We start from the raw sequence: 27,723 nt of genomic DNA on the forward strand, positions 1-27,723 counted from the left end.
CTGCTCAGTGTGGAAGCCGGAAGTTACTGGAGAGCAATGTACTTTTCAGCACTTACTACAGAAATGTTCATCTTTACCTGGGATCCCACAGGCATGGCACATACAGACTTTCATTGGTGCAAGCTGGACCAATATAACTGTATAAAAATTGCCATACCCAAGCTTCAGCTTTAATGTTTGTTTAAACTATGGCTCTCCAACTGTTGCTGAACTACACATCCCATGGGGCATTGTAAAATTGACATTCACAGACATGACTAGGCATGATCGAAATTGTAGTTTCTGAACAACTCGAGGGCCGTAGTTTGAAGACCCCTGGTTTATACATTGTTGTATGTATAAGTTTGCAGTTTATTTTTTTACCCTCTCCCACCCCAGCACTTTCAAGAGGATCCAGACTTTTACCTGGAGAGAGCCGAGGTACCTGGTAGTATCCTGAGTAGTTGGAAATGTAGCGTGTATCAGTACCATGTGTCTGCATCTAGTACAGAATCCACATGTAGTCTAGAAAAAATATAGGCATTAAAGTGGCGTTGCCACCAAAAAATAAAAAAGTGTTTAAAATTCTTTTAAAAAAATAATAATTTGAAAAAAATAATGTTTTACTCACCTCTAAATACCTGTTGCCAGGGGGTCCCTCGTAGTCTGCTTTCTTCCTTGCCCGGGCTGGTGACATCACTTCCCCTCGCGCCGCACAGTCATCTGGGACCTGTCACATGTCCAAGATGACTATGCGGCGTATTTCGGCGCCCTGCGCCTCTCGCACATACGCAGTGGGTGCCTGGCTGTGAAGCCACAGCCGGGTGCCCACAGTATGAATGACGGCGCCGCGAGAGGAGCGGGGAACTAGGGGGGGCTTCACTCTCCCTCATCGCTGGACCCTGGGACAGGTAAGTGTCCGATTATTTAAAGTCAGCAGCTGCAGTATTTTTTTTTTTTTTTTTTTTTAGGGGCACCCCACTTTAATAGGTTTTGTTCACTGAGAATAATAGAAACCAATCAGACCTTATTGATGCTGCAAATCACAGAAAACTGTCATGTGAGTGCTATTTAAAGAAGAATTCTAGTCAAAGGCGACATTTTCCTTTTGTCATTTACTCTGGTTTTCTTCCTTTTTTTTCTTTTTTCCACCGATTAATTTCTTTTGTTTTTCTCTTTCTGCTTTCCTCCTTTCCTTTCTCACTTTCCTTTTTGAACATTTGTGTTAGGTTTAAAAAATTTGAATTAATTGAAGCAGACAAAATAAGTAGGGTAACCATTCATATAAAATCTAAAAGAACAGTAAAAATCTGTATATGCAGTATCATGTATGCACAGATCCTCCCCTTCTTGCATTGTCCCCAAAATGTCCCCAGATAAGATAGATAGTGGCGTCAGTCTGCACATGTTCAGTTTGGTGTGTATTGCTAGAGAGTTCTTTTCTTGGGAGGATGCATATGATCATCACAGGGCCAATCAGCACTGTCCAGACAGAGGGTCAGGGGTCCTGCATCCTCATAGGACAGTCGGCACAAAATTAAATCTACAAGCTATAACCAGGCATTGATAGAGGTCATAAAGTACTGCTATAAACTGCTGATGAGAAAAGGTATTTAGCTGTTTATATTGACTAAAATAAATAATTGTATTTCCATTTTCTATGTACTGTGGGAGACCTGATATAATTGATGCATTGTTCTGGGGTTTTTTAACACTTTAACTACATACAATAACAATATAAACACCTTATATGTTAATTGTAATACTTATCTAAATATAAGAAAAAAAAAATCTATAAGTAAAATTAATATAAAGAAAAGGGTGCATAATCTAAATTTTCTTCTGGCAATGTCCTGTAATTTATTGGCCTCCAGAACAGGCATTGAGTTCATGAAGGGTTTCTAGTGATCCATAAAGAGAGGACACTTAGTGACTGACACATTACACAAATATATCAGTTCAGTATTGAAAAGTCTATTAATTAGATTTGACTTCAAATATAGAAGGGAGTTTTTAAACTACCGTGTTAGGCTCTTACCTATAGTTGAAATGTAATTAATCAAAGTCAATTTATTAAAGCAAAACTTAGTGATTGTAAAGTCTCGTCCCCCCCCCCCCCCCGATAAAAATAACAAACATGTTTTGTGTACCTGCTCTGTTGTAGTGAATTTGCACAGAGCAGCCCAGATCCTCCTCTTCTCGAGTCCATCTTCTGTGATCCTGGCCCTTCCCTCCTTTTCAGTGAACCAACAGCAAGGTGTTATGGGGGCACCTGATCTGAGTCACAGCTCCCTGTGTACATTTAGACACAGAGCCCCCTCTATCCCCTGATTGGCTAGCTGACTTTGATTGACAGCAGCAACAGCCAATGGCATCACTGCTGTGTCTCAGCCAATCAAGAGGGAGAATCTCAGACGGTTGAAACACTCGTGGACATCACTGGACAGAGAGGGACATCAGGTAAGTATTAGGGGGGCTGCTGCACACAGAAGGCTTTTTTATCTTAATGCATAGAATTCTGCCTTTACAACCACTTTAACTGTATCTGAGCACCACAAACTGAAAACGCTATTTAAAGTGGTTGTAAAGGCAGAAGTTTTTTTTTTTTTTTGCCTTAAAGCATTCTCTGCATTAGGGTGAAAAACCTTCTGTGATCAGCTCCCCCCACCCCCTAAATATTTATCTGAGCCTGATCTCATTCCAGTGCTGTGCCAGAGAGCAGAAGCACTTCTCTCTCTCTCCTCACTGGACTTGAAGGCATGCTGCTGTCAATCCAATCCAGTGGGGAATGATCTGTCCTGTGTGTGTCAATAGATGCACGCAGCCCAGCTCGGGATCAAACCAGCACAAGTATCTCCATAGCAAGATCCTTGCTATGGGGGCACACTGAATGGAGGAGCACCAGCAGGGCACCCCAGAAGAGAAGGATTGGAGCTGCTCTGTGCAAAAAAACATTTCACAGAGCAGGTAGGTATGATATGTTAATTGTACCTTTAAAATCACTTTAATTCATTTTTATTATTCTAAGTGCACTCATCTATCCAGCCATGTCTCCCATTTAAAAATGAAACCTTAGCATTTCTAAACTTGGCCAATCATATCGCATACACTTCCTAAAATTCATTTGCCTTTTGCTCAGGCATGCAGGCAGGAAGGTGTGCTTAGATGAGACATACCCTCCTCCAGATGAAAAAAGATGCCCATGAGGACTCCTGGGATGTATCTTTTTGGCATAGGCCAGAAACCAGAAAGCAATTGAAGTAATGTAAAAAAAAAAAAAGTTTAAAACAAGTAAATATAATATACTTTCTATTTACTAATGCTATCAACATAAAGGAGTAAAATAGTTAATGATGGAGAGAGTTTATTTCTGCTTTAATATATATATAGTGAACAAGAACCTGGGATTTTGGCAAAAGTATTCAGCTTAAGCAAGGACATGGAAGGAATGATTTGAGGCTCACAAATTGGTCTAATATTTCAGACTGAGCCTCGGTTCAGACTAGTGCGGTGCAGTGAACCAGTGTGATTACAGAGTCGGTTCCTGCACCGCTTCTCTCCCGCAGGCAGTTCACACTCTTTGCGAACCACTGCGGGTGTCAATTCATTGTTAATGACACCCCCAGAATGGTTCACAGATCGCAGTGCGAACAGTGAATTCGTACAGTGATCAAATCGCGTAGGTGAGAACACCCATGCGATCTGACTCCAGTGCGGGGAAAAACAAGTCCCTGCACTTTTTTCTGTGCGAATCCAATGCGAGTTCACCCATACAACTGTATGGCTGAACTTGCATTGCTCGCACATCGCATGTGATCGCACCTGCGGTGCAGGTGTGAATCGCATGCAATGTCTGAGATCGCACTAGTCTGAACCTAGGCTAAAGCAGCTGTATAGTAAGTGGGACCCTGGTAGAAGTCCAGCCTGCCACCAGGATGAAAAAAATGTTTTGGGATAGGCAGTTCCCAATTTAAGTATTTACACCTGGGTGCTTTTAATGTTTTGGATGGAATGCTTTTTGAAAAAACAATATTCTGTATGGAGTTCAGTGGGGGAGTGTATAACAGGTTTTGTTGCAAAAAAATAAACAATAATAATTATATGGGATTGTAAGTAATATAAATGTGCTCCCATATCACTAATGATGATCCCAGTGTATGTCAATACCAGCAGCTTTTTAAAGGGTAGCTCCACTTTTGTGAAAAAAGTTGATTAGCATTTATAACTGTTACAGAAGAAACACGGTTTCCTTTTATCGAAGTGCTCTGTATGCTGTTGGTGTACCTAACTTCCCAAAAATGTAATTTTCTGCCCGTGTCACTGGCTTTTAGCAGACACCAGTCATGTGACTATAGCAGGAAAAACCCTCCCATGCTGAGGTGAGAGCATAGGTGTGTGCAGTCTATTGCATTGGGATGTGCACCCCAAAGTTCAGACACAGAGCAACAGATGCAGTGGTTAGGGGTATGCACATGCCATGGCTGTGATGCTATGCCATTGCAGAAATTATACAGGGCAAAGCAATATTTTTTTTTTTTTTGCATTTTTTTTTTTTTTTTCAATTATTTTTATTCATGTCAATTTTTAAGTGATCCATTGAGGGCGGGGGGCTTTAATGAAATAAAACGGACCCTAATATCTCACATTTAAAACTTGGCCTCAGCTGCATAGATGAATGAAAAGGAAACACTAACAGGCTTCCGATTCAGTCACAAACTGAATCATAGTAAACAGTTTACTATGCTTCAGTGATGAATAGAGACAGGTTAAATCAGTACCAATCGCTCATTGTGTTCATTCAGAACAGAAAGGGGCCAGTAAATACATATTTACAGGCACCTTCCTCCCTTATCCCCCTGCAGCACAGATGGTTGGAGGAAGATGAGAAGCCAGCAGTGAATAGGAAGCGGTTCAGCGATATAAGACACAGGAGTGATCGGTACCGATCTGTAACTGTGTTCATTCAGAAAAGGAAGGGGCCAGTAGATGACATTTACCAGCCTCTTCCCCATAATCACCCTGCAGTGCAGCTGAAGGGAGGACGATGAGGAGAAGCTAGCAGTGCTGCAGGGAGGGGAACAAGAGGATCGGTGTCTGCAACACAACAGTACAGCCGGTTCTCCTGCTCAGCAAGTGCCCGGGCCCCCCTTTTGAATGTATAGGACGCAGGCCTCTGGTACAAGAGGGCTTTTTACATTGGCCCGGTGCACGGGGGGTGGGTAAGTGGTGATTAGGGTGTGTCGCCATGCCCCCAATTCACACCTATGGGGTAGAGAAAGCCATGCCCGATTAGAGAACTGCAGGTGGAACTCTGAAATTTAATTTTCTTGTATGTAACGAGTAGTTAATAATTATTCTTTTCCCCAGCCAAAGTGGAGAGACGCTTTAAATTCCATTCATTGCTAGGATAAAATATAAAAAGCCCTCATTAGTTTATTTTTATGTCATTGGTTTTGCTTCTTATTTGAATTACAAGCCTGAGAAATGCGGAAGGAATGTTTTCTTTAAACCATATCCACCAAAGTTGTAAGATATAAGGCTTTTCTTAACTTTCCTGAATTTAAGCCTATCCTTTACTTGTTATACTGTATGTACAGTTCACAAGTATAGCAGTGAGCTGTCTGTTAAATTGGAAGACGTCTGCACCCATTTCTCAGGCACTTTTTGTTCTATGTTCCCAGGGTTGGCATCTGTTGGATTGTTTTTACATTTTTTTATATTGGATAATATTGAAATGCATGTAAAGCCAAAACTCTTTTCCTCTTCACTTCCTGTACTAGTGATGCAACAGGAAGTGAATGGCAATCTCTCCAAGATGAGGGAATTTGACTCAGTGACTAGAAAAGATGTCCCAGTTGAAATATTGCCCCTTACTTCCTGTTGTAGCTCTAAGATTTCCATAATTTCCATTTTGGTGATTATAGTCACCAGGACAAAAATAGGATTGTGATTTACTGTCCACTTTGAGGTTTTCACAGTGTGCAGTAGAAGCTTCAGAAAATCAGATAGTCTACTTCGTTTTTTGGCTAGCTAGCCTGACTGGCCCTTGCTCACCCCTTCCATTCATCAAATGTGGGTGCAGTCTGCAATGAAAATACAGCCCGCCTAGAAATGCCCACTCCTTCAGACTGACACCAGCCCACAAAGCCATTTTGATATTTGCTCCTGAGAGTAGCACTGAGGCAGTGTGCTGTGATGTTTTCAGTAAAGTCAGTCATGGATTAAAATTTGACTGGTTCAGCAGGAATGTATGCATGGGCAGGGAGTTTGGACAGAAGTTGATCTACTGATCGATTTCTGTAAAACCACACAGTAGTTTTTTTTTTTTTTTCATTCAATCTGCGCTGCAAGCTATAGCAGGCAGCGCTGATCAGTTTACTCTGATGGCGATACATTAGTTATGCAGCATGAATTTCCCTATCCACATCAAGTGTGTGGATGGGGAATTGAGACCGGGTTTTTTTTTTTGTTCAACCAGCTGTTTAAACAAAAAAAAAAGACTCCTGTATGGACAGCATAAACTATGTACAAAACCCATCCATCTGCCATGATCTGCTTACATTGCATAGAAAGGCAATCAATGTACAAAACCCATCCATCTGCCATGATCTGCTTACATTGCATAGAAAGGCAATCAATGTACAAAACCCATCCATCTGCCATGATCTGCTTGCATTGCATAGAAAGGCAAAGCAATCCAGTTATGGCATCACTGATTCTGAAATAAGGAACACATTTGTGACCCATTCAATTCTTGTAACGGACGTTAGGGCTTTTCCATCTCGGGAATATCACAGCACATGGTCACCACCTCTTGTGCCATAGTAAAATTTTGGCCTGCCTAGGTTACTGTGCTGCTCTTCCATAATCCCCTGTGAACATCCTCCGTAGCAAAAGAGTTTTGTCTTTTTTGATGTCATTTTTAATCAGCTAATTATTGTGTTATTGATTATTTTTTTTATTTTTTTCATTTCATTTGCTTTAACCAAATAATTTGCTTCATTTTGCCCTCCCCCACCATGTGTCTGTGTCAGTCGGTCTATGTCCCCCATGCCTTGGCATTCAGACGGTCATATTCATCCAAGGTAGTGACATCATTATAATCCTCTTGATTTTAACTCTTTCCATGCTGTTTTTCCGCTTGTCTTCCCACCTTACAATGAGGCAATGCCACCTGAACTCTTACTATCTGCTATGAGCAATAATATAAACCTGCACTAAGGGGCATTCTGAAGCTGCTTTTGCTGATATTCTTGGAAATGCCTTCACTGGCACATGCTTGTTCCCACATCAGTGACAGCATTGAAGCCAAAGACAACCTGGCAAGCCTCAATTTCAGATAGAAGCCAGCAACAGCAGTCAACATGTTTTTCTTAATACAAGTTTCCTTTAATTGTAAAAAATATTTTCATCATAAAGCCCAACTTCATCCAAAACTTTTTATTAGTTATTAATGGAGTAGGGGAACTTACAGTATAACCTCTGGCCAATTTTAAATGCTGTGTCCCCATTCAGGAGGTTTTCTCTCACTTCCTGTTTTAGTGATACAAAACCAAAAAAATGAATGGGAACTGTTGTCACCAGGATAGAAGAGGTGATACAGGCAGTAAATGAGGGTGAACAGATCTCACAGGGAGAGAATAGGTAATTTCATGAGTCAGAGAGATATGAGAGGTGACACTGAAGAGAACAGATAATAACACTAGGACAGAAATTTAAGAACAGGTGTCGCAGGTGATACCAGGACAGGGAATAAAGGAACAGGTGTCTCCAGGATGGTACAGGTAAAACCAGGGCAAGAAAAGAAAGGGAACAGGTGATGCTAGGACAAAACAGTTAATACCAGAACAAGAAATGAAGGGGGAACAGGTTTTACAGAGACACCAGAGCAGCAAATGAAGGGAAACAGGTGTCATCAGGACAAAAATGTGAAAACAGGATAAGAAATTAGGGGGGACAGGCGTCACAGGGACAGATAAGGTGATGGAATTATAAAAAAAGGCTAGTGCATTACCTTAAGTGCATTTATTAAAAAGCCAAAGAGCAAAAATATAAGAAAAATACCCATAAATGACCTCACGGCTGAAAGCATAAATAGTGATAAACCCAAGTGCTGATGACAAGGACCGAGATGTAGAAGTCCCATACACAAGCCTAAGGTATCCTACAAGCACGTGCTGATGTGTTTTGCGAGGGCCGAACCCTCTTCCTCATTGCTTGCTCCTCATGCTCTGAGGAAGAGGATTTGGCCCTTGAAACACATCAGATTTGCATCTGTGCCGGAACTTGGGTTTGTCACTATATATATGCTTTCAGCCTTGTGGTCATTTGTGAGTATATTTTTTGCTTTCTGGCTTAAATGTATTTAAAGTAGTCCACTAGGCATTTGAGCCTTTTTTTTTGCCATTTTGTCGTCTTAACAGAAAATATTCCTCCAACTGGACAAGGAGGGCAGAATTCTAGTGACGTTATCTACTATATAAGCGAAGAATTCTGATGCCGATCAATTCTTTGATCTTGAGGCAGCTTCTATTCTCTGCAAATTTTAAGCATTGACGCAGTGCAGGCGATATCAGGACAAGGAATGAGAGAGAACAGGTATCACAGGATTAGAACACCGTTAAGCAAAAAAGAAAACCTGACCTTTGCTCCCGCTATGCTAATGTGCTTTTTTCCTCCATCACTTCCTCTTCTTTTGACTCCTTGTCCCAAGGATGGGAATTGAGGTTGTCTTCCTAATGAGCACACAGACCGCATTAAAAACCTGGCAGGAGTTCTAACTCTTCACCCCTCTGTCCAAAGTGACAAACAAAAGTTTTGTCTGGTGTTGGGCCTTTAAGATACCTTTTCCTCTCAAGGAAACCTTTTGTTTGCTTTGCATGAAATCCCTCCTATGATTATGTCAAAAAATAAGCCATTACACTCACTGCTCTTCAGCGTACATTCATGTCCTCACATTTAACAACTGTGTTTAGATCAGAATAGACTGCTTAATGCTATGCCACCAGCTGGTGTGAGAACAGACATATAGCTCAGCATGGAGAGCATGGCACACCAAGCCCATGAATAGTATGTGATGGTCAGGAGTCCACAGACCTTTGATGCAAATATTCTTATCAGTCAGTATTGATGTTTCCCAATCCTTGCTTCTAAGTTACGGTTTGTTATTACATGAAGTTTGTTCATTACCAAACCCAGGCTCAGCATCCTGCTGAGTAATGATGCACAATGTTTGTGCCTGGCTGATTCTTTTATCTCACTTTAGGTCTCCCAGTCAGAATCTGACTGATTAAAAATAATAAAAAAATAAATCCGATAATGCCAAAAACCCACAATGCACTTGGCCAGAGACCATGTGATTTTTTTTCCTAGGTTGTAGTTGGAATGCCGGTGCAGCTCAGGGCATCATTTTTATTACTGAAAATAAATAGTTGTGTTATTTTTTTCGCTCAGACATATTCGATTCATGTGAATTGTCGATTTTAACAAGCTGACAGCACCAAAAGCTGGATTTTGTTATAATGAATGGATAGGAGCAAGTAGTGGGAGCAATACTTGACTAAATGCCATTTAAAGGATGACCAAGTCAGGGTAACAGATCACGTTGCTAAGAAGTTAATGTTTATAACTCATAGTGAATCGGTGGTTTGGGCTTACAATGCATTGGTGGAGGTGATGGGAAGCACTCGATGTCCAATGTGATTCGTATTTCACCTATTTTCCTCTTAACAGAAAACCTACACAGATGAAGAGCTGAATGCCAAGCTTACTAAGAGAGTTCAGAAAGCTGCCCGGAGACAGGCCAAACAGGAGGAGTTGAAGAGGCTGCACAGGGCACAGGTAGATAAAAAAGTCTTTCTTATTTCATTTATTAAAGACCTCCACACATTACTGCAGGACCATAAAGCCTGAGCTGTCATGACGGATACATGTGGATCCCCTTTTATCTGTTGTACTGCTTATGCTCACTGCCTTCTGCCTTATAAACTAGAGTAGCAGAAAATTTCTTACTCAGATTTACTGCACCCTGTGAGGTTTTGCTGTGCATTAAAAGGTGCAACAAATCAGAGAGCCCACCTCTATCTGGCTTAAGCACATCCAGCATCATCTAGCTCTTTCCTCACCAACCTGAACCTTTCATTCATTGGATTTCAATTTCTGTAATCATGGAGGCTCAGCGTTACTTTTGGGCATTACCTAAGATGATCTGCATGCATATATACCTGCCTAGGTACTCCCACTCCTCCCCACTGATACCTACCTATGAAGGTAGTTTTATTAGATTAGCATAACCCCTCTTTAGAGCCAGCCCACTGTTTGCATCAGGGCTGCGATCTCCTTATAATAGTACTGAGGCAGGGTGCTGTTATGTTTTCAGTATGCTATGTAGAGCACTCTGCCGGCCCCCTCCCACCAGCCATGTTCAGTCTACATTGCCTAGAAAAGCACAGAAACCTAATAACGGTCACTGGGTCTAAAATAAGGTATGTATTGATGACAAGTTTTACTTAAAAATGTAATTGGCGGGGGGCATGGCCTGACGCAGCATGGAGTAGGACCTGCAGGCCAGGAGCTCCGTCTATTACTCCTGTATTTCACTCATCCTCCACTCCGATAATCCTCCCAAACAAGTTGGCTGCCTGCCTGGGGACCCTCTCCACACCCTGCCTCGTTTTCAGCCATCCAGCGGCCCGATCGGAGTGGCGATTCTCGCGGCTGCACTCAGGCAAGTCCCCGGCTTCGGCCTATACACGGAGGTCTGCGGCCATCTTGGAACACCCTGCCTCCGAGCCAGTGCTGGGCCCTGTGCCTGTTCCCTTCCTCCCATCCTGTCTGGCCCCTTCTGACCCCCAGTCGTCCGGGGGCCCGTGCGGAGTGGTGAGCCTCCCACATGGCGACTGCACTCAGGCCTGCACATGGAGGTCTGCGGCCATTTTGGTACACCTGTTCCTCAAACCCGCACTGGGCCCCGTTCCTGTCATCCTTTTCCAGTTTTGCCTGGCCTATCCTAACTGACTCAGATTGTTACCTTACCTAAGCCTACTATTATGTCCCCTCCGAAGAGCCAAAAATCAGCTGCAGCTAAGCTCGCACAGTACCGCCGGAATGAGGGAGAGGAGGCTGAGGGGGATGGCGGCGCTGAGAGGACGGAGGGAGAGCGCGGGCAGGGAGACACGGATAAACTACTAGAAGCAATCACACTCTGCAGGACATCCCTCGGGGATGCAGGTGGAACTCTGTACCTCTGCGGAACCTTACCATCACATCTGCTGTTATGCAATCCTTTCTGCAACATCTAAAGCACTGGATTAAAAAAAATCACCCCTTTTTTTTCTCTTCCTTTCTTCTCTCTCACTTCTTCGTTTTTTTTTCTGGATGTTTGGAGTGGACTCACTACATCTCATTGCCCCCCTCATGGAGGTCTTTTTCATACCCCTGAACTTATCTGCCACAGAGAGCTGTGGAGGCATGCTGGTCCTACAGGCCGCATGCATAGTGCAATGAATTTACGCCTCACTATCCACTGGGAATCATGACTATGCAGATGAACAAAGAAGCTGGGTCTTACTGCCTCTTTTTTACACTAACTTACAGGGGCATGCAACTAGGCCCCATCCTTATCTGTCTCTGTGGTGGCTGGCTCGGAACCACTACTTGACCCAGTGGCTAAAACTGTTCCTCATTTTCTCCTTACATGGGAAGTTACTGTTTGTCCCAGATGGTAGTTCAGCGTTGTTAAGGGATCATGCCTGCACAAGTTGGGGTGGGTGTAAGGCGGGGAGGGGTGTTGTTAAACAGTTATTTTAGCAATTTTTAAGTGTGCATAAAATGTCTCAGCAACCAATTATGGGAAAATGTATATATGCTGAAAGGGGCCTCATACGGTGTTTAATGTGCCTCAGTTCTATTACATACTATATTTTTCACTAGACCTTAGGATATATGTCTCACTGAGGCGAGGTTATGTCCCCTGTACAGCACCATGGCAACTATAAAATTCCTCACGTGGAATGTGAGGGGCCTGCGTGAAAAAAATTAAGCACTCGGCTGCCCTTACATCCCTCAAAAAGCAACGTGCAGACGTGGTGGTGCTGGTCGAGATGCATGTCGAGGGCAGACTCCAAATGGCCTTTCGCCGCCCTTAGGTTGGGTGGGCGTACCACTCCACCCACACGACTCATGCTAGGGGTGTCTCGGTATTGATCGCCAAATCGGTACATTTTGAACTCTGCAAGCTTCTAACTGACCCTAAAGGCCGGTATGTATGTCTTCATGCCAAGCTATACGATGAATCGTCCCTCCTTATGGCTTTCTACATACCTCCTCCCTTTAGTGTAATGGTGATCCTGGATGGCTTTACCTTTATGTCTCGTAACGCCACAGTACCGCCAATATGGTTAGGTGATTTTAACACTACACTGTCTGGCCCTTGATCGACTCCAGACGACACAAGCGATGGGCGCTAGTGCCGATACGACTAAATTCTCTAAACTCATCTCCACCTTTCATCTTATAGACACATGGAGGCACAACTTCTCACACACTTGAGCCTACTACTGTTTCTCCCCTACCCACAACTCTATGTCCTGCATAGATTTTATACTCGTGTCCCACACCCTGGCACCACGGATCTTGGAAACTGCATTCTGCCCCAGGTTACTGTCAGACCACAGTCCATATTGGACCACCCTCAGTATCCCTATTGATAAACCACCGAGACCATGGCGACTAAACCCGTTCTGGCTCTTACTGCTTCCAGGGGATGATGAGCTCATTGCCCAATGGAAGCAATACCTCTTGGAAAATGATCACACGGCATGTGTTGCCGCAATATGGGGTTCATTTAAAATATATGCCTGTACAACCCTGATCTCACACACAAATAAAATCAAAACAGACTCCGCTGGGGCAGGGCAGTGACTGAGCTAGTCTCTACTGAGTGTGAATACACTGCCAATCCCACCCTAGCAACGGCGGCCCAGCTTAAAATGCAGAGTAGAGTGGTAACTCAACTCCAGTATACGAAGGCTCGTCAAAAGCTTTTCTTTGCTAAACAGAAACTCTTTGAATATGGGGGAAAAGCAGGTAAGCTCCTCGCATTCCTAGTACATAGTGAAGACAGGCCCCCAGTTGTCATCACCCTTCATGGCCAAAGGGGTGGATAGATCACGGACCCACGCAGCGTAACCTCTCAGTTCAGGGAATTTTTTGCGGATCTATACAAAACAACAGTGACAGACCCGACGGATGTGCAGACCAATTTCCTTCACAGCATCACCTTCCCCCAGTTGACGAAAGATCACGTAGACTCACTTGGGGCACTCCTTACCACGGAAGAAATAGAGACTGCGATCGCCAGTTTCGCCAGATCCAAATCCCCTGGAACTGATGGTCTCCCTGTTGAATTTTGCTCCCAATTTAGAGAACTACTAACTCCTAAACTGCTTGCATTATTTAATCACCTATTTGAAAACTTCACCCTGCCCCCCTCTATGCGGGAAGCGACTATAGTCCTTATCCCCAAACCTGGGAAGGACCCGGGCTACCCAGAATCCTATCGTCCTATTTCCCTACTACAGGTGGATATAAAAATACTGGCCAATGTACTGTCCCTTAAATTAAATCAAGTTATTCTGTCCCTCATACATGTAGATCAAGCAGGATTCATGCCAGGCCATAACACTTCCTTTAATCTACGAAAACTGTACATCAACCTACAGTCTACACATGCAGAAGTTGGGTCACGGGTGGTGGTGACAGTAGATACAGCAAAGGCGTTCGATTCAGTGGTACAGCAAAAGCGTTCGATTCGGTGGAGTGGGGCTATCTCTGGAGCTGCTTGGAGGGATATGGTTTTGGACCACGGTTCATCAAATGGGTGCAACTTTTATACCAGGCGCCCACAGCCAAAGTGGTGGCTAATGGCTTGCCGCCTCGAATGTTTGACCTCAGTAGAGGCACGAGAAAAGGCTGCCCTCTTTCACCACTATTATATGCTCCATCCGAGCTAACCCAGAGATCATTAGATTGAGCCATGGCGCCCTAACTGAAAAGATCAGCATGTATGCTGATGACACACTGTTATACCTGGCAGACTCAGGCCACTCTCTGCATGCGGCTCTCCAGACAATTGAAAGGTTCAGAACCTTTTCCGGGCTAAAGATCAACTGGGGGAAATCCCAAATTCTTCCACTTGACAGCTTCCCACCGACTGAATTTCAGGACAGTTTACCATTACGAGTCAGCATTATCAAATACCTAGGGATAGGCGTATCTATATCACCGGCGGATTATATAGATTTAAATTTAAGCCTTCTAATTTCCCACATTAAATCCAAACTACGGGCCTGGGCCCATCTACCGCTGGGGGTTTGATCCTCTAGGTTCTCTGGCTCTCCCCGATATACTTACCCTTGAAGCATTTTAAATCCCTTGAGGCCCTTCTTAAACCCTTTGTGTGGGGAAACAACAGACACAAATTAGCTTGGCAGGCGCTTTAAAACCCCACGGACCTGGGGGGCATGGCCCTGCCTGATTTTAATCTCTATTACATCGTGGCACAATTATCCCAACTGTACCATATAGACAAAACGGCAAAGGCGGTTTCTCCAACTGCTATGCCCACGGTGGGCTTGATGCACCGACGATTCCATTTACGCGTTGGCGATGGGCTCTAGCGGTGCGGGCCTGGGGGACAACAGACAGACTCTGTTATACCATTACAGACACATATGGGACTTAGCTTCTGTCAAGCTAGGGATACCACTCTATAAAGATTACACTCCCTTATGGCATAATAAAACTCTTGTTAGAATTTCTACAACTTCCCGATGCCGACCTTTGATCTACTCATGGTATTCTCTATATGCACCAATTGTTTGTCGACGGAACACTTAAAACCTTCGACACACTTGGAGAAGAATTTTCACTCCCCAGATACATGCTCTTTCGATTTTTACAGGTGACACACGTGGCCCGGGCTCAGTTTTCGGAATCCACCCTGCAGTCGCCTGCCCCTAATGCACTAATGGCCATAATCAAGAGTACTGACCCCCGCAAATTAACTTCGTCCTGCTACGACATGCTCACTACCCCCGTTTCCACCAAATTGGAATATAATCTTAAGCCTCGTGCGAGAGAGCTATAGGGCTCTTTGGAGGATGAGGAATGGGAGGAGGCTTTGGAATCCAGCAAGGCTGTCTCATCCAAGCTTGCCGACATACTGACCCAAATTTATATTATCCACCAGGCATATCTCACCCCCCTTCAGGTTGCCAGATATAGAAGCACTCAATCTACTCTTTGTCAGATGTGTGGGAGTGAGGTGGGTACGTTCTTTCACTTAATATGGTCATGTCCTAAAATACAAGGCCTGTGGGCGCAAGTTGTAACCTTCCTGCACGATCACATGGGCTCTCCGGCCACATTAGACCCAAAACAGTGCTTACTTGGGGTGCTTCCAGATACTATAGACAAGTACACTAAGACATTCCTGCATGAGACCTTGTTCTCGATGCGGAAGATTATTGCCCGGAATTGGATACAACCCGCACCCCCTGAGCTGGTAGAGTGGAAGGTGGAGGTCAATAATAATTTACCATATAAAAAGGTTATGTATATTAACAGGGAATGCCCGGCCAAATATGACAAAATATGGGATCGTTGGTTACAAGACTCCGATACTTGTACGTAAGACACCTTGAATCTATGTTGCCAGTTGGATAGTTTGCCCCTAGCTGTATGTCTTGGTATAGGTTTAGATGACCTACGTGGTCGGGACCAGCTATTGCTCTCTCCCTGTTTTTTTCCTTTTTACATATGTTTGTTATTCATGACACCGGTTTTGAACTGGCTGTACTCTACTTATAGTACACCATTCTGATATCAGTGACACTTTGGATGTATGTAAAAATATGTATGCACTTTTTCTGTTTTTTTCTTTGACATAATAAACTTAGTTATAATAAAAAAAAAAAAATGTCATTGGCATGCTAAAGGGGTACGGGGAAAACACAGGAAAGGCAAAATTAAAAAGCTTCAGGTTTTTGTTTTTGTTTTTTCAGTTTGAAAACGTTTTGGTTGTTTGCATTTAAAAGTTTTGTTTATAAAAAAAATATTTATGTGTCTTCAGATAATCCAACGGCAGTTAGAGCAGGTGGAGGAAAAGCAGCGACAGTTGGAGGAGAGGGGGGTTGCGGTGGAGAAGGCTCTCCGTGGGGAAGCAGGTATTGTATAATTTGCAGTTTTGTTAGTGTCATTTTGCAGGAAGACTTCAAGAAATTGATATGTAACCTGTAGATGTAGGGTTACATTTAGACAATCATGTGAAATAAATGCCTAATAATCAGTTTAAATTTGGTTTCAGAACATCCTTTTACTGACATTGTAATCCTGTCAAATCTAATCAGAGACTAACCTGTTTTTCAAATTTCTCTTTGAAAATCATGCCAACTAAATCTACAGGTCTCCTACCTTCTCCCGTCACCCCGCTGCCGAACAGCTGGGGTCTTCCCACTTGGAACCGTTGCCGAGTCACTGTTTGCATAGCGCTTCCACCACTGACAACTGCTTGGTGCTGGTCTAAGGAAGATTTGTAAGACCCCTTTCACAATGGAGCATTTTGCAGGCGCTATAGCGTTAAAAATAGTGTCTGCAAAACGCCCTAAAACAGCTACTTTCATTGCTATGCGCTGGCAGGGCATCAGAAAAAGTTCTGCCAGCAATTTCCACTCCTCCACCGCTGCTCCCTATTAAAATCAATGGGGCAGCGCTGCGATACCGCCGGCAAAACACCGCTCCAGCTGCGTTTCATGGGCTGATTTAACCCCTTTTCGGCCGCCAGCGGAGGGTTAAAACCGCCCCGCAAGCGCCGACGCCACTGGTGGCTCAGTGTGAAAGTGGTCTAAAGGTCTGCAGCTGGGGGACCTATTAAAACCAGCTTTCCACCTTCAGAAAAATGTTATTTTATCTTGCTTGTACTTACCCTAATGTTCCCTTTTCTTAATACATATCTTTTTGTTGCTGTAGCTTCCTTCTGTTAAATTTTGACCTAGTATATGATGTGCACTGACTATAAAATCTGTTCTTATCTCCATTTCTGTACACCAGATAGTTAAAGTATGTCTTTAGCGAAAACCTTTTTTAAAGCTTTGTATAGAGTTCCCTTTTCTGTATCCTAATGGCAGATTTCCCTTTTATACCTCCTGTAATAGGAGGTGAGGGGAATTTCCCTCTTAATGTTGTGTACCGAAATAACCAAAAGCAGCAGCAGGTCCCAGGGCTACACAGGATGGGCAGTTGTCTTCCCTCCTTTTGCTCTTGGCCAGTCATGTGCGTTATGGGTCACCCCTAGGTCAGATATGCTGTCTGGGGAAGATCCTCGTCATCCAAAGAACAGCATTGAAAAACAATAATGATCTCAGAAAATTACAGGAGGATGCTAAGCAACTGGTTTAATATGAGCTGACAAAGAGTTTGTACTGGCTAGTAGTGACATCAAGTCTTCTGAAGGTGGACCTTGCTATGTAATAACTTATTTCTATTAAGATGTGGCATTCGCAGTCACAACTAAAACTTATCCTTTTTTAAATAAATCTCTTCACTTCCAATTTGACTTCAAACCTGCTAACTGATTGGCTCATTGTTTATGTGAACAACCTGGGATTTAATCCTCACTGGTAAATCTTTTATCTTGAGATTTCTATTGGACAAAATGATAACTTATTTTCCTTATTTCCTTATGTTATTATAATGATTGTTTTCTAACCAACTCTGTGACTTCACAGTTAATCCGAATCCCATGTCTGAACACCATACTAGAATGATGTTTTTATTTCTCTGTTAATTCCCCAAATTAGACATTAATTTTTTTATATGTAGCTAACAAAATTGGAGGATAGAAACAAAGTGGTCTATCTGGTGCACACAGCAAAGGTAGCTATCTTGTCTCTGGAATCCATCCTACCGAGAACACAATGGGCAGGCTACACTCTGTATATAGTTTCCTGAGATAAAATGGATTCTCATCTTTATTAATACCATGTCACATTATCAGGGCCTCTAAGCTTAAATAAAAGTTGCATGTTAAAGAAATTGAATATCATTCACGGATAAAGAACTTCTCAAACCTTAATGTTTAGTATAAGTAGAGAGATATTTCCATACACAACTGACTTCTCATGAAGTAATCCTACTGACAGCTGTCAGTCTTAAGGCTCTCCTTAACTTATCTGCAATATTAAAGGGAATATACAGTCTTTTCAGTGTTTCTTTAAAGAGGAACTTTAGTCCCCTTTTACGTGGCTCCACCCTCCCATTTGTTTTAATATTTTTATACTGATGGAAATAATCTCATCAATATAATCTTTTGGAAGAGTAAATCATGTTTCTCTATTGCTCATTGAGGGATACTGCATTGGTAAATTATATACCATGTCTCACAAGGGTGGTGGACATCAGGCAACAAATTAAGAGGCCAGTTCCATACAGGCTATAACGCCTTCTCTACCAAACATGCTCAATTTAAAGTTGAACACGAGCTTCACCTTTTTACCTTCCTCATTTGTAGTAAGAATTTTTTATTTTTTTTTACATATCCCGTAAAGTGGTTGTAAAGTCACATTATGAACTTACTGGTATCCCCTCTGGTTTATAAAGACATAGACTACAGTGTGTGTGTTTTTTTGAAAATTATAATGCTAAATTCCTTTTCTCACAACACCACTGTGCTGTTATATGATCCCCTTCCGCTCTCCTTCCCCGATCTAAGGAGAGCAGCGGGAGGGGCTGAGATTCCCCTCTGATGTCAGCCAGCAGAGGAAGATCATGTGACCACACAGCAGCGGTGTGACAGAAGGTATTTAGTATTATAATTTTCAAAAAACACACACACTGTAGTTTATAACTTTATAAACCAGAGGCGATGTAAGTCATTGTGTTCGATATTGCAACAGAATAGCTGCAGGAGGGGAGGAGCAGGGGGAGATCAGCTCTCACTCTGACTAGAAAATGACAGGCAGGGAGAGAGGGGGGAGAGACTCAGAACACACAACAGTATGACAAAGCCACACAAACTGACCACGGTATCAGCAGCCGTGATTACCTTGGTCAGAACAGGCAGGATGAACCAGGTATTTTACAGCATAGAAAGGGAAAAATTATATTACAGAAGCACAGTGCTATTTATCATTCTTTAAAAAAACAGGAAATTATTTGGGTTACAACCACTTTAATTCTGCTTTGATGAACATCAGAGAAAAAGAATTTACAGCAAATTCCTTCTATACGTTGGGGGTTAAAATAGTCCAAGCTGCAATTCACATACAAGTGACAGTAAATTGTATAGCAAAGGGGACCATTCCATTATAAGGATTGTTTGTCTTCCTCTAGATCAAGTGCAGATTTTTAACTAATTTATTTTTATCTTTTTGTTCAGCCTGATAGCAAGCCTGTTTCAGTCAGATAATGCCAATCTCTCAGTGAGCATTATTAGGTGTTCCTGTCTCCTGAGCCAAGCCATAATCATAAATTACAGATGATAAACTATTAAAATAAGCATGAACCAAAAATAATAAAATAAACATGACCCAAAATCATGAATGCAAGACTTCAGTGACTCAGAATATGCACTCACTGAAAACACACTATACATTCCCTTTAATAATCTGCTTTTTTTTATTTTTATTTTTTTTAACTATGCTGAGACATCTATGCACATGTCCGTGAATGTTATCAGTAGCTGTTTAACATCTTCTTTTGTTAAAGTTATTGGCTGTTTAACTCTTGAATACTTTCTGTTGTAGTCAGTACTTAGGTTTTTTTTTTTTATTTATTGGGGGCTTTAGACATGTTATTAGAATGGACAGGCATAAGTGAGTGAGATGTTAACCGATCACAAAGCTGATTGTGCTACCCTGTGTTACAGAATGGTATTTGTCAGGTTTAAGGTATCACAGGGCCAAAAAAAAAACAATAAGATGCAACAGATGTTAATGTTTTCACCAAATGTGTATTGTGGTTTTGTCAAGATCTTTCTTATGAGAATGTTTGTTTTCAAAACAATAAATTGGATTGAGATCCCAATAATCATATCTATAAAGGCTGCAAACCTCTGCTGTATTCAGGGGTGTATTTAACATGCATCAGTGTCATTGTGTTTTTTATCAGATTAATAAGAAAAAAATCCAGCCTAATTTGTGCAGAGAAATTCTCCTTTTAGTGAGTTGCAGTTCTTGCTGTACACGGTAGGGGGAGCTGCACATCTGTCCCTGCAAAAATCCTGGCAAAGTCACAATACAGAGTATTTACGCTTGTGCTCCCTGTCAACTGCATTTCGGAGTGTTTCCATGTGTCCTGTCTGCACAAAGTTTTGCATGGTATTCTATGCCTGTTGTACTCTCACTGTCTTTACTACTCTGCAGTGTTCTCCTCTCATCCTCATTACCAATTGCTTAAAGCTCCTCCTACAGGTCTCTTCTGTCTCTTACCTTTGCTGTAGTTCCACCTTCCCATTAACCAGCATTTTTTTTCTTTTCCTTCTAACCCCTTCATCAGCTTTCTGACTTCTTGTTAGTGTCTTCTTCTATATCTAACTCTTCTCTACTTTGTTCCGCATTGATATTATTTCTCTATACTTTCTTTTTTTGTTTTTCCCTCCTAATTTTTTCATTCGTCTGCTCTCCTACTACTCCTCCCTCTTGCCTTACATCCTACTGCCTCTCCCTCTTCTCTCTTCTACTGCTCCTCCCTCTTTCTGTCCCTCCTGCTGCTCCTCCCCCTTTCTGTCCCTCCTGCTGCTCCCCCCTCTTTTCCTACAATCCTACAGCTCTTCCCCCTTCCCCTCTTCCCCCTTCCCCTCTTCTCCCTCTCACTACTTCTCTCCTGTCATGCACTTTTCCTTCTTCTGCTCTGTTGCTTCTCCTTTTCTATTGATCTTCTTCTATTGATCTTCCTTCTGCCATTCCTCCCTCCATATACTCGTCTGAAATTCCACCATCCTTCTCCATCATTCCTCCTATGCCATTCCACTCGCTTTCTCTGTCAGTCCACCCTCTTCTCCCTCTGCCATTTCAGCCCCTCCCCCTCTGTTTCCTTACCCGTTTTCCTCATACACCAGTCTGTCTTTCTCCTTCCTCCTCCTCCTCTTCTGCTGCTCCTCCCTCCTTCTTGTCTCCTTCTTTTCCTGCACCATTCTTCCCTCCTTCTCCATTGTTTTTCCCACTGCCTTCTCCTCTGGCATTCTACCCAACTTCTTCTTTGCCATTACTTACTCTTTCTCTGCCTCCACTGTTCCTCTCAACTCCTCCTTCACAGTTCCTTTCTCCCTCTCATCCTTGTTCTTCCTTCTTACCCCATTAACGATTACAAACTCGAATGAACTCGAATGAAAGTTCTTTTGAATTACAAATTTTGCACATAATTCCACTAGTGTATGGCTAGCTTTACTCCTTTCTCCTACTCTGCTTTTTTTTCCTTATTTTCCCTTGCCATTCCTTCTTCTCATCTACTGGTCCTCTTTCCTCCTCATTCTCTGCCGCTTCTTCTTTCTCCTCTGACAATCCTCATCCTTCTCCTATCTCCTCTGCATTCCTCCTTCCTTCTCCCCCACAACTGTTCTTCCCTCCCTCTCTTCCTCTGCCATTCCTCCTTGCTTCTATTGTTTTTTCCTTCTCTTTTCCTCTAGTTCCTCCTCTTCTTCACCATCTGCAGTTACTCCCCTCTTCTCCCTACTGTATGATTCTTCCCACCTCCTCCTTCTCCCTCCTCACTCTGTAACTTGTCTCTCTGCTTAGCTTCTCTCTGACTCTTGCTCTCTGTCTGGTTGGCAATGCAATAACTCTCTTCACAATTCCTTATTGTAGACTATTGGGGAGAGTCATATTACAGTGACCTCATCGATTTGCATCTGGGTGGTATGTATGCCCAAATCACACCCTAATACTAACTTGCACCCCCCCAAATTTCTTACTCCCTCCTCTCTCCTATGAGTTCTACCCTTGCAACACTGAAACAACAAGAAGAAACTGTATTTATTGATAGGCTGGGGCAAGGCCACATTCAGTACTGTCAGATTTCCAAATTTAAGCCATGACCAGATTGTTGATCTGTCCAATTTTTTCTGTGATTAGTTTGTTTGTTCATTCCACTGCATTGCTTAATAGGGTAGACATCCACTACAGACCACCAGGTGTGGTCACTGGCCTGCCCATCAGTCAGTGAACTATAAGGTACATATCTCTGGGAATTTGCTTGATCTGCCTCATGAATTCGCCCCAAACCCAGAGTATATGTTCACTTTGCTGGTCCAGATCTGAGATCCATCATACAAGATTATAAATTCAAACATTTCTCTGCATCCAAGATCTTTGCTTGTTTCTCTGGAAGCTGAACACACACACATCACCAGCTGATAGCATACTCATATCGCTATTTACCAAGTGTTTAGTATGAAGATCTGCCTGATTAGATATAAAATGAATAGTTTTTATAGGTAGGTCCTCGTACTACTCAATTGTTTGTAAATGTATAGATTGCACTATTAAATAAAAATGTGGCCAGACAACAGGCATGAGTCGATAGCTTTGGGCAATGAGCTCTTGTTTATGGGAGATACAGTAAGAAACTGTGTCCCCCACCCACCCTTTCTGCTTGAAGGGCTGGTTTACACCAGTGCATTTTTATTTTGCATCAAAAACGCATGCACAGTGTTTTACATGTACTCCAGTGGCCCTAGTTCACACTAGTGAATTCTTGTGCAGGCAACAAAAGTAAAACATGCTGCATTTTTTCTATATGGAACACATCTGGAACGTGGGGAAAAGTGCACCATAATGCACATATCCCAAATTGAGGTGAACAAAGAAAGAGGGGGAAAAATGCACTAGACAGCATCAAAAAGGCACAGGAGCGCATCAAAAATGCCCATGCAGAGATGCATCCAGAATGCAGATATTGTGGTGTGAACTGGCCTGAAAGGAAGAGCATTTTAAATGGCCAGTCCCCACAAAAGTAATTTCCTGATAATCGTACAGGAAACATGCTTCTTGAAACCATTGTGACTGGAATATATGCAGCTACCTTTAGGTTATTGGACACTAGCTAAAGAAAGACTGCAGGGACATTTACCTATATAACCCTTCCCACTCCCAACTAGCCTAATTATTTTGCTAGTGTCCTCATGTGATAGCCTCTTCTCTCTGAGAAAAGGATACCATCTTCTATGGAGGTTTTTCTCTCTCTCTCTGGATGATTTCTTCCATGGTGGTCTCTTCATCACTAGGCTGCACCACATTAGCACTGGTTTCTGCTGTGGGCACTGCTCTTGGCACATAGTGGAAAGTGTGGAGTTTGCCACAGGGTGCTTTACAGGTCCAAATTTTTGGTCTGCCTATTGTAGAGTCCAGTCTCTGAGGACCCCTGTTGGTGTATGCCCACCACAGAGGGCAAAGAAAGGAAGGGATAAAATTCCCCTTATTAGTCCTACTGACCTTGTGAGTACAGATCAGAAGTCCTTTAAACATTCATCCCAGGGTTCCCATTTATTTTGCTTTTTTGGTTTGTAAAAAGACTGCTCTCTATCCTTCTGATGGCACAGTTAGGCATTCCAGGATGGCTAGGGTTAATGGCATTTTCTCCTGCTTGAGGGCACCTGGTCTGACCCTGTTGTGCTATGTGCTCTCTCATTCAGTGGTTCTATACTGCGCCTGTGTGGCTTTGGAGTTTAGGGCCGTAGTACCCTTTCCTCTGATGGTTGCTTGCATTCTGACTCCCTTTCCTTCCTCTGGTCATTCAGCCACTCCAGCCTTATACTTCCTTTCTAAAGAGGAAATCTGGGTGATCAGCATAAGATTTTGTCGTTCTTCCCTTTGGCTTGTCAATGGCCCCCCTAGGTTTCATTAAGGTGCTTGCCCCAGTTTTACTTCTGTTCTTTTCTCAAGGGATTCTCATTGTGGGATACCTAGATGATCTCCTGTTAAGGGACCAGTTCTCCCTGTCACTAACAACTAACATCCAGAAGATGGTACAGATCCTGCAGGGCTTTGGTTGGATCTAGAAGTTATCACGGGACCCATTTTAAATTGGAGTACCTGGCTCTGATGCTGGACAAGACTTAGTGTAGAAACTTTCCACCTTAGGGCAAACTTGCCTCCCTTTGTTCTCATACCAGGACCTAGAGAAAGCCCTCAAGTGGTGCTTACATGAAGGTCTTGGGTATTATGGTGGCCTCCTTTGAGGTGATGCCATATGTCCAGTTTCAGTCCAGACCACTACAAATCCGTATGCTGGCCATATGGGACAAACAGGCTCAGTTCTTGGACCGATTAATACATCTGAATTCCAAGGCCAGACTCTCCCTAAAGCATTGGATTTCCTATCTGATGCTGGAGTTAGGGAAAGCTTTTCCTTAACAGTCGTGAGAAGATCTTACGGCTAATGCCGGCCCGTTGAGCTAGGGAGCAGCCTTGTTGATGCAGGAAGCATGGTTGCCAGAAGCTTGATTTCCAATCAACACTCAACACTGTAATTCAGGATGATTTGGTTGTCCCTTCAACGCTGGACTCCTCTAGTGTGACAACACTCTTTGTGAATCCAGTAAGACAATTCCATGGCCATCAGACTTGATCCTTTCTTGTTGGCAGTTAACGTTTCATAGTCAGCATGTGGACCTGTGAAAATTGGCTCTCCATTCAGGGTTCTTTCAGGCACTTTCCACAGGTGTGGACCTCCTGGCATCCAGATTCAACAACACAATGGAGAGATTTGTTCCCAGGTCCAGGGACCCTTTGGCCTTCTTTGTACCCTCTGGTAATCACTTTGATCTGATCTACACCTTTCCACCCCTCCATATTCCCTGTTGACTATTTTTCAGGATTGAAAAGGGAGGCATCTTGGTGATTCTCTTTTCACAGAATTGGCCCAGGCCAATTCAGACATACTTAAACCCCTGATAGATACTCCATGGGTCCTTCTAGTCCTTCTGTTCCAAGGGCTAGCATTCCATCCTGCTTCTCGATCACTGGCTTTAACAGCATGAATGAATGAATAGATTCAGTCATCCCTAACCACTTGAGGGGTAGGAAGTCAACTTCTAATAGTCTACCATCGGAACATGGGACATATGCTGTCCTCCTTCCAGTCTGATCTGGACCAAAAATTCTGTTTCAGATGTGTCTTACTGTCTACTTAAGAGTAGCTCACATTCATCCCCCTGTATCTGCGTGGGATTTCAGTCTGGTTTTCTCAGCATTACAGAACCTGTACTTACCTGTAAGGTGGCCTTTCTTGTGGCTATTGCCACTACAAAGGCAGTCTGTGCTTTAGTGGCCAGATCCTCCTGTAAAGCCTTTCCTAATGTTGCAGAAGCACAATGTTGTCTTTCTCTCAATGGTCATATCTGCCTTCTACCTTAATCGTGATATCGTTTTTCCTCACCTATTTCCTTCTCCAAAGCATCCTAGAGATTGCTTTACACTTGTCTGAATGTGGTGCACACAGTGACCGTTTATCTGAACTACTGTAACTACTGCTTCCTGGAGGGTTTCCCTGACTTTTGCGCCACCATTTCTAATTATGACTTCTAGTCTAAAGGTTAGCGCACTTCCCTTCCTTAATAAAGTACATTTTACCAAATCTGGTAGTGCTTCATAGGATTTCAGCATCAGGCACCCATTTCTCAGATTGCAAGACTTTCACCCATGTTCATTCATGTGGATGTTCAAGCCTCCTCTGATGTCATTTTTGGGCATAAGAAGCTCTCTGAGACTATCAAGCCCTTCCTGACCTTTTTAATGCATGGGTCTGTTGGAATTGTTTGCTTGTTGCCCACCCCTGAGTTGGATTGCTTTTTGAATGCCCCAGTCATATTGACTTAAAATAGCATGTGTTCGGTACTGTACAATCAGGAAATAAGGTTTTTTTTTTGTTTTTTTTTTACTTAGTGGCAAAATACCTTTCCTGGAGTACAGTACAGGGCACTCCCCACTGTTCTTTTGATCTCCCTATTGCTTGCTACAAAACTGAAGGAGTGGGAGGGGATGTCTCTGCAGCCTTTCTTCTTCCCAGTGTTCAGTCTTCTGAAGTTAGCTGTATGTAACTCAATTATAATGATTTCAAGAAGCGTGTGTCTTGTGCTGTACTCCAGAAAAATGTGTTTTAATGGAAAGTCAAAAACCCTGTTATTTCAGTTAAAGATGGAGTCTGGTGTTCTTAGACATTCATTTACTTCCTGTATAATCTGTCTCTGAACTCCTGGCTCTACTCTTGCCTGAGGAAAGAAAGGACTGTGTAAGCTCCCAGCCACTCTGATCAGAGCTTACACTTGTCGTAGCATTCTACTGGGTCATAAACGAGCACTATCACATAGGAAGGAGAGTAAATTACATGCTCCCCCCATGCCTGAATGTATTGTATATTTTCTTACATTTGCTGAATGAGGAGAGTAAAGAAAATATCCGCATGTAGCTGGTTGAGCTGCCAATAAAGTGAACCTGTTGCACAGCACTAGTTTGCTTTACGTGGTCCCAGCACTAGTTTGCTTTACGTGGTCCCAGCACTAGTTTGCTTTACGTGGTCCCACCACTAGCATTGCACTAGTCAAGCAGGCAGTGCAGGAGCCCCTTTACAACAACCATGGAATGTGTCCGACCCGAAAACTCAGCACATCTATTTCACCCTGAGAGATGTAAAAACCTTTTAGGTGTTCAACTCCCTGCCAAGTTTAGGTGAAGTAATACTTTTACCCACATCATAATAATGTTCACAGTGACATAGCGGAGCCATGGAGTGTGATCTCATTTCAGAGGCAGATGTGTAACTGGAACTTCAAAGACGCGACATAAGGTTTTTTGTTAGCTCTGGAGATCCCAAAACATTTGTGACGTTTCTGTAATATTTGTCTATGCATTGTTGTGATGTCTTACTGGTCAACACGCAATTAATATGATCTTCCTGGTCTTTAGTGATTGTTAGATGGGGTTACCGTGTCGGGAGCACCAAGATAGGTGAGGTGGGACATGTTAGTGCAGGCTGCTGTAAAGTCACATAAAGATAATTATCACATAAAGGTTATATGGTGTTACACACATGGGATTATGGAACTAAACAATCTCATTTTGTTTCAGATTTTATATCAAATATACGATTTTATAACAATGTACAGTCCAGGTGAAGTGTGGCTATTTTATCACTATCCAATCCCCTCCCCTTATGTGTTTTTTAATGTTTTATTTTATAAGTGTTGCTGTGTCTTCTCTCTGTAAGAGATGGGTAATAGTTCATGTTAACACTGTGATAAATTGTAATATTAACCAATCCATTTGTTTCATTTCATGGAATCTAAAGTTCTTTACAATGTGTTGATTACATAAAAGTTGACACCATATTCAAGAGAGGGTGCTGTTCTCACCTTCCCAGGGGTTGGGTTGAGTAGTCAGTGAAGGTTTCTGTTTTTCTGGCCCATTTCTGGGTTGATTTTCCTACTTTTTCTTCTTGTTGTTTCCTGCTCTCACTCTGTGTCCTTTTTGCTTTCTTCCTCTTCTGTCACCCTACCCTTCCCTCATACACACTGCCTTCTCCGCTTCCACACCTCTTTCTGCTCCCCTCTTCCCCACCCATGGCTCATTCTTTGAAGTTGATCCCATTGTGGGGACTCCACGGCGTAGACCTATCTCCTTCTGTCCCTGCTGTGCCCACGAAGGTAAAGTAGCTTTCCTCCGCGGCTGGCATCCCATTGTTACCTCCAGCTCA

The 27,723-nt window shown here is 42.8% G+C and overlaps 1 protein-coding gene across 24 annotated transcripts in view; it reads left to right on the forward strand.

The window, feature by feature from the left end:
* MICAL3 (microtubule associated monooxygenase, calponin and LIM domain containing 3) overlaps positions 1 to 27,723 on the forward strand; it is a 299,572-nt gene that overhangs the window by 250,842 nt on the left and 21,007 nt on the right. For 15 of the 24 annotated variants that reach the window (XM_077468826.1, XM_077468825.1, XM_077468828.1 and 12 more), the window contains 4 exons: positions 7,014 to 7,064; positions 9,712 to 9,819; positions 16,112 to 16,205; positions 27,608 to 27,673. In XM_077468826.1, coding sequence (XP_077324952.1) covers positions 7,014 to 7,064; positions 9,712 to 9,819; positions 16,112 to 16,205; positions 27,608 to 27,673 — 319 coding nt within the window. Of the gene's footprint in view, positions 1 to 7,013; positions 7,065 to 9,711; positions 9,820 to 16,111; positions 16,206 to 21,839; positions 21,891 to 27,607; positions 27,674 to 27,723 lie in introns of all 24 variants that reach the window. The other 9 variants (XM_077468830.1, XM_077468847.1, XM_077468849.1 and 6 more) reach the window with 5 other exon arrangements.

The sequence above is a fragment of the Lithobates pipiens genome, unplaced genomic scaffold (assembly GCF_037356315.1).
Source record: "Lithobates pipiens isolate NorthernLeopardFrog02 unplaced genomic scaffold, aLitPip1_a1.2 Scaffold_8, whole genome shotgun sequence".
Taxonomy (NCBI): Eukaryota; Metazoa; Chordata; class Amphibia; order Anura; family Ranidae; genus Lithobates; species Lithobates pipiens.